General features: G+C 49.4%; 1 protein-coding gene across 1 annotated transcript in view; it reads right to left on the reverse strand.

The window, feature by feature from the left end:
* The window catches only part of sema3aa (sema domain, immunoglobulin domain (Ig), short basic domain, secreted, (semaphorin) 3Aa), a 28,069-nt gene extending 22,277 nt beyond the window's left edge, over positions 1-5,792 (reverse strand). The window contains exon 1 of the mRNA XM_037461132.2: positions 5,656-5,792. Coding sequence (XP_037317029.2) covers positions 5,656-5,761 — 106 coding nt within the window. The 5' untranslated portion in view covers positions 5,762-5,792. The remainder of the gene's footprint in view (positions 1-5,655) is intronic.
* Between the last annotated feature and the right edge of the window lie 2,389 nt (positions 5,793-8,181).

Raw genomic sequence — 8,181 nt, forward strand, 5'->3', positions numbered from 1 at the left:
GGCCCGTGTTACCTTGCAAGTTAAGTGCACACAAGTCACTTCTGCTGGCACACACACACACACACACACACACGTCCCAAAATGACTCGTCTGCGAAGCCGCGGAGGGGGCTGGTGCCGCTGTGAGGCAGTTTGATGGATGGACTTTCGAGAGGAACCGGGCTGTGGTTACCGTGGTCATGTCTGGAGCCACTGCCTGTTAGTGCAGCCTGTCAGCTGCGCCGTGTAGCCGAATGTCAGCTCTGCCGTTTTATTAGAAATTAATGAGGCAAGGCCACGGATCAGAACGCCTCTCTCCCGGGCGAAATGTGACAGCGAACCCCCGCGGAAGTGACAGAGGCACCCTGAGACAAATAAGCGGGCGCAGATGCACATTTCGTCTCTGCGCACACCATTACTGAAGCGGCAACAAAACACCAGTCTCGACGAATGCGGCGTCTGCATTTCTTGAAATGGCACTTGCACTGGAAAATGATAATCGACCAAATTATATAAAGTCGAGATTTATGTTTTTTTTAATCTTTCCAATGTGGTAGTAATGGTCTCATACCACTCCTGGTATTTATGACAGAAACGTGAAAAGAGAAAGGATAAAGAAATGGGACTAAAATAAAAAAAAAGACTTGTATTTCCAGTATGATTCAAATGTTTACAAATGAGCGGTAGAATTGGCTCACAGTGAGTCCTCGCGCACTCTACTCTCTCTTCTCATTCCTGCCCACTCCCATCCCCTCTGTCTGCGAGTCCGTCTGCCGTCCATCAGTCCGTCTTTCCTCAGAGATGTTCCCCTCATTTGTAACACGACTCTGTTCGGATCGGAGGGCTCGCCCTCCCTCGGGCCTTGCCTGACGAGACTTAGCAGGTGGCGGCACCCATTCATACCCGGGGTTGAGCAATCTGCACCGCGCTGTAACCCAAGCCCGCCAAAAGGCGCTGGACATTTACCCCCCCCCCCCCCCTCCCCACCCCCCCCGTGTGCGCTTGTGCAACACGCACGGACGAAAAAAAGTGCACACCGAACGCACACAATTGCTTTGCTCGTTAATCTTTCAGCAAACGCAAACCTTGCGCTGCCTCCTTCTGGGGCCTGCCTGCGTGAGCACACCGTCCCCGATTGTTCCTGATCGTCGTTCAGTTTAAATGAAAATGCTTCAGGAAAACCGAGCTGTAATTATGGAACATTTTTTTACCAACACTGGGGGAAATGCGCACACACACACGTGAAACAACACGAGCCGACGCGGAGAGCAAACTAACGACACATGCAATCGGGGGAAGGGGTCACGAAACTCACAAATGATACCCGCCTTCGTTTGACAAGAGGTAATCGTAGTGATGTTACGTTGAATTATGAAATAACGAGATGAGTTAAATGCAGCACGCAACAATCTATGATGACAAAAAATTTCCCACTCTCCCGTCACGCACGTGTGAAACACAAGTGAAGGATTGGTCTGTGACTTGATGGATGGCTTTTGGTTTTGCATGCATTACGTCTGTGTTCCAACGCAAATTCACACTTAATTGCGCCATCTTTCAACTTGCGGCCCTGTGGTTCAGGTGTGTGAGTCAGTTTTTCGAAGAAAAAAAAAAACTGCATGTATCCGGATGCAACATAGGGGCACAACTGAGAAGCAAGCCACGGCAAAACGTTGGTTTATACCATTGGAATGTGGCTGTGTGGGAGCGAAAGATGAGGGTAGGTCAGTGTGTGTGTGAGAGGGTTGAGAAGAAGGATAGCCAAAAGATACGTATCAACCGATCAGAGGGATGGGCAAAGCAGACCAGCAAAAGAGAAATGCAAACACACACACAAAGGAGACACAAAGCCTCGACGAAGATTGTACTTAGGGTCTGTGGCGTTGTGGTTCCTCGAAGCGGCCGAGCCGCAGGAGGAGGAGGAGGAGGACGAAGATGAGGAGGAGGAGGAGGAGGAGGAGGAGAAAGGGGGGGTCGGGAGAAAAGAGCGCTGAGAAAGACGGAGAGAGAAAAGGAGGAGCGGGATCTGGAGGCAGACATCTCCGAAGTTGGCGCGTTGGGAGAACACCTTATAATTATCTACATCCGCTCTGTCAGCCCCGGCCCACAGAATCGACGTATACAGAAAGACAGAGAGAGAGAGAGAGAGAGAGAGAGGAAGACTCTCGTTTCACGTGCACAAGAACGAAGAGACAACATCCACTGATGAAACGACACGCATGCGAACACCCACAAACAGGCTGTATTTTTGTAGGCAGGCACGCCCACACACAAGCGCACACACTCACACAGACGGGCTTCATTATGGGGCCCGGGATCCAGCCTGCGTGGAGTGCGGTTCAACGCCAAGTGTCTATTTTGAAGGTCCGTGAGCCTATTCTCCTCCTCGGTCCCCGCTCCGTCTCCCCCCCCCCCCCCCCCCCCCTCAGTTCCACCCGCACGGCATCGATGCGGTCAGCAGGTCGTCTGAAGGGGACTTTTGGATGTCAAAGTCACAATAGGAGTCAGGTTTGGGATTTTCTGTTTGTACCTCGATTGACCTTTAGGGGTCAGCGTTCAGACTCACTCTTAATAGACTGGGGGTATTATTACAACAGGTCACAGGTCACCAGTTGATCGGCTCTTATTGGAATTGATTCAGCTTGCATTTCAGTTTGACCTTATTTCTTCCTAGTCAAGGCAAGTTGGTGAGACCTTTCCCAGTCTCGAGGAGGAGGGAAAATCATTAACTCGTGTGATCATAGTTGTGTCCCCCCCGTGGAGCCAGATCCTTTTAGCCGAGAGACGACTAACTGACCCCTGTGGGAAATCATTCACTCTGCACTTGCGCTGCCATGCGTCCCGCGAGGGGTAATTGCATCTACCTGCCTCCGTTTCTCGGCCCTCGTACCTCTCAAACCGCGCGGCTCCCTCTGCATCGCTTCGCCTACGTCCTCCCCGGAGGCGTGTCATCGGCGACCCCGCTCGCACGCTCATATTTATCCTAAACGCAGGCTCTCTCTCATCCCCCAGATCACGTGATCGCCCCCCCGTCCCCCCCGCTCCAGGGGCCCTGGCACATACTCTTTTTGCTTGGCGCTTGTTTGACTGTCCATCCCAGGAGGGTCTGTCTCTGTCGTTTATTTGACTTAATTACTATGCAAGCTTCCTGCAGGGAGACGGGATGAGTGACACTCCACTTAACGACCTGCCTCCCTTCCTTCTGCCTCGTCTACTGTGTGTCTGCCAGCTTTTTCCTTCATTAAAAGATTATCTCCCCCCCCTCCACCGTCACCCAAACCTGGCAACAACCCCCCCCCCCCCCCCCTTCCCTTTACTTCCTCCCACCAACCGCCACATTGCGGTTGTTGAAAGAGAATTGTCCCCTGACGGGCATCGAGAGGGGCATCCAAACACCTGTGGGTGGCAGAGTCACTGGCGAGCCTAAATTCCCACTGCATGGAACGATAGAGGCCCGGAGTTGCTTGGGGACCGGTTTCCATTGGTACTTTTTTTTTTTTTTGGTACCATCTCGGGTCGAGGTTACAAGCGTGTTAGGGTCGATTGCCGGAAGGTGAAGTTAAAACACTGCAGAGCGGAGTCTCCATTTGGAGCCCAGCCTCGCGTCAATAGCAGCTGCAATTTGCAGCTCGGGGCGGACAAAAAAAAAAGAAACAAGAAACCTGTGCTACAAAGCAGTGATATAACTAAACAATAGAACATACCGATTTGTGAGCTCATTGGCCACCGGCCCGCGCACAAAAACCAGGTGTCTAATTATATGGGCGCGAGCCAGAACTGACACATTTGTGCCTTGCTGAAACACAGGAGAGGGTGTTGAGTCCTCACACCAAGACGTGGCAAGAACATTCACACACACACGCACACACACATACACACACACACACATAGATAGATATAAACAGCCACGCTTTGGTGCCCTTTTAGCAACAAAAAAAAAGATTGTACATCCACTAAAGTACATCTATCGTGACAGGCGGTCTTCTGTTCTCTCTCTCTCGGTTTGACGGCAGACATTGATGCTGGATGACAAATCTCTGCTCCAATAGTGTTGTCAGCAACACGTTTCCCTCGTCGGACTGAAAAGTGATGAGGATCACAACAGGGGGGCAGTAAGGTAACTGACATGGTGAATTGACATGATGGCGCCCAGGGGATACATGACTTGACGCCGGGTAAGTTCGATCTCCATGATCCGGTCCAGAATTTGTTTGGTTCAGGTGGTCAATCTATGGCGTCTCCCTTCAGAACCCTCAGTCACACCAAACCGATGTTAAAATACAAAAGTTACATGCTTTTTAGGGGGGGGATTTAGAATACAGATAATTATCCCAAATAAACTTTAGCAAAATTACAGCTTGCACACCATCTAAAGAATAAAGAGTGTCATAAAGCAATAGATTAGACTAATATACAACACGTTCAACCCCCGAAGTGATATTTCTCTCAACATATATCAAAATTATTTAGAGGAACCAAAGCTTCTGGTGAAATGCGTCTAAACAACGACAAATCAGCATGTAACATTTTTTAAGAGAGATGAGAGAAACGGGACTAAAATAGGAAAATACCACAGTCCCAGGCATATAGTTTTGGTTATGTCTTAGGACAAGGAACCACATAGCCTCACTGACTGACATTAAAAAGCAAAAAAATAAAAAATACTCCCCAAAATATGCCTAAAATGTTGCCAGTTATTTCTAGCCAAGATGAAAAGTCTGCTATTACAAAGAGCCTGATTTAGTGTAGGGTGTGAGAGAGGAGACGAGACAGAACCAGAGAGAGGGAGGAGGAGGAGGAGAGGAAGAGCCGGCGCTCCGCAGTCTCCCCTCAAAATAACACAGATGGAGAGAGAGAGAGAGAGAGAGAGAGAGAGAGAGAGAGAGAGAGAATAACATGTTAGCTGTATACGTCAAGAACTTACACGTGCACAATTTTTTTTTAAAAAGACGCACAAAACTCCCTCAGGCTCCGCCCCGACACACCGCCTGCTGCAGCACACCGATCATTTTGTGCAACACGCGTGTATAGTTTAGCGTTTTCGGGTCAAAACTCCACAACTGTTGGATCCATTTAGGATTCGGTAATGAGAAGTCGGGAGACCTGCGCGGCCCCCCTTGAAGAAAAGGCTCCGTGTCATGACCGAAAGCAGAGATTTTTTTTTTTGGGGACAGAAGCCATTAAAACGGAGGCTCCACCGCCTGTTTGGAGCACTTAACAGGGGGTGCACAGTACTAGCAGAAGCAGACGGCACGACGGGAAAATTTGGTACAGGGGCCAATATATACATTTAACTCCAGGCTTTCCGCTCCAGCATATGGAACCAATCTGACTATTAAGTAAGAAGAACATTGGATTCGGAGAGACAAGCAGGGCAAGGGGAGAAGGGAGAAAGAATGAGCGGGTTAATGGGAAAAGAGGGACACAGTACTAGTAAACAGAGAGTTAGATGCTGTGGGAGAAAGAGTGAAAAGAGAAAGAGAGAGACACACAGCGGCAGAAATAGACTCACAGAAATACAGCACAAATGAAAAGGGATACTCCACACAAGGAAGAATGGATGAAAAAAAAAGCACCCACGGGGCAAGAAAAAAAATGGACTAGACGAGGCCACTTTAAAAGCACCGGCGACCGCCGCGGCCCCCACATGACGGGGCTGAACGGAGCGAGGGCTTACCCTTGTATGACAGCTTTAGCCGGGGCACGTTGGGCTTGGGCTCAACACCCCTTCCCGGCTGCAGCGCCCCGCACAGCAGCATTACAATCCCAAACAGGTAATCCATGGTGCTGGAAGTGCTGCCTGGCCGGCCTCCAGATCAGGGAGGGGGGGCGGCGGGGAGGGTGGGTGGGGGGGGCACCACTCGCACCCCGACCAGTGCACAGAGATGGAGTGTCTCCCTGCTGGAGAGGGGGGGGGGGGGGGGGGGGTCCTCCGAGCCTGGAGGGCTCCTCCACGCAAGCCCTGACAGTGGCCCGGGGGAGGGGGGGAAGCGGGGTTCCAGGGAGGTGTGCAAACAATCCCGGTCGTGCTCCCCAGCACAGAGAGCGGGCAGTGGTAGGGGACCTCGGTGGGTGTGAGGTGGCTCACATGGCTCCCCGCGTGGAGGTCCAGGCTACGCGGCCCCCCTCGGTTTATCCGTCCTCCCCCAAGGTGAAGGCTGAGCAGAGAGGCGAGAGGTAGAGCCCGAGGTGAAGGTAAATCAGCTCACTTATCCACAATAGTAAGGCTGTAGCTCCTCTGGAGATCTTTTCCTTTCTTTTATCTCCTTCTGTCTTCTGGCTTCTTCTCTCTGAGCAGACACACTCACAACAACCCTCTAATCCTTGTGTGCGGCTCTAACAGACTGCGAGAGAGAGAGAGAGAGAGAGAGAGAGAGCCCATCCACGGGAAGGGAGGGGAGGGGAGGGAGAGCAGCTGAGAGAGATAGAGAAGGGGAGTGCTGGTGGGAGGGAGGGAGGGAGGGGGCCGGATGGCTCTACGATAGAACCAGTACAGTGGAGAGGATCTAAAGCGGATTGTTAGACCTTTATAGTGTTTTTAAATTAATACTTAGTTTCTTTTTTGCCTTCTGCTAATTTCTCACACGGACTCCTTGAACCTTAAACAGGGCGTCGGCTGCTTTTATTGCCCTTGTTTAGCAGCTCACCTGTATGTCCTCAGGCACAAGTCACAAAAACAGATTGACATACTAAAGTAACTAATTAGAAAAGGCAACCTTTCTACCTTACAGATCAATCTCATTCACATATCAATCTTATTTCCCCAAAGTAACAAGATCTGTTCTGTTTTTCATTATTTGGTCATAAAAACTACAGAAAGTGATTGTTTTTTAATCTTATAAACCATATAACAGTATATAAAAACCTCCCCCAACAAATCCAAGCTGTTCCTCCTCAGGAATCAGGAATCCTCCTGTTCTTCCTCAGTGAAGTTAACCCAGTCTTCATGGTTGTCTAAATGCTATACTTTGAAACTTTTAATTATTTCAAGCACTTTAACGACCACCCATTCATGTTGGAATAAACGTTCACGTTGACTTGTTTGTGAAACACAACAGACCATCTTGTTGGAATTTCAGAGAATTTGGAAGGAATTTCCATCTTACAGCTTTTTCACCATCTGCCCACGTTATTTACTGCAGCTGTGTCATTATGTGTAATTATTCAGGATTATTTCGAAAAAACACAGACAAAATACGTTTTTTATCAATAGCAGTGAGGTTACTGAATACGAGAAAGGCAAATGGATGATCCTCCGCATTATCTTTTCAATGTGAGATGCTTCTTCTTTTTTTCCTGTGTGTGTTGAAATTTTGGATTGAGGTGGGTTTGGGAGTTAGTAATAATCTTACTGGAAGACATGGATGAAGAAAAACATTCACGACCCTGGGAAAAGTTAAGAGGAATGAATCACTGCCATGCAAGACAGTTTTTTTTTAAATTTCTGTAACAGCTATATCACATACCGCTCCAAGTACCGCTGCAACAAAGTCGATTATACGCAGAATTACGCGAAAAAAGGCCTGTCTCTGTTCTTTGGACTTTGGAAATTGACATATTTTTAACTTCTATAAATCACAAGTCACAGTTTTCCCACAGAGAGTATAACCCTCAAGTGTGTCTCCGACTTATCCAGATGAAATCCGCCCGGTTGAGGGGAACACATGCTGGTGGTTAACCTGTGCAGTCTGAGACGGTTCCTGTATCTGGTTAAGTCATTTAGATCAGCAGGGCAGGTCAAAAGCACAACCCCCCCCAACCCGACCCCCCCCCCCCCTTCCCCCTTCCCCCCCAGTCTCCACCCCCACTAGCCCCTGCAGGTGTTTGTGTGTGAGTGGGCACCTCCTGCTTCCTCTCAGAGGGTGACACAGCAGCGGCTAGGTGATAAAAGCTCTGATAAACAGCAGTGCTGATGTGTCAACTCACGCGCCTCAAGACATCAAAAGAAAACAACCTGAGAATCGGGCTGATATAGGAGGCCTGCGTCGGGGGGGGGAACGCTTGTGGAATAAGGGTACCCTCACATTCCTGCGCTCCCACCGGTGCCCTGTGTTTTGAAGCTGCTGTTGCTACATTGTGAAGCGTATCAGATGCAGGCTATTGGGAGTGTGTCGTATGTAAGAAGCAAACTGGAAAAGTCACAAGAAAAGTTTCACGTGAGACGTCCGACTCTTAAAGGGAGACAATTCTTAAAAGTCAATAA

Source organism: Pungitius pungitius, chromosome 2 (genome assembly GCF_949316345.1).
Source record: "Pungitius pungitius chromosome 2, fPunPun2.1, whole genome shotgun sequence".
NCBI lineage: Eukaryota > Metazoa > Chordata > Actinopteri > Perciformes > Gasterosteidae > Pungitius > Pungitius pungitius.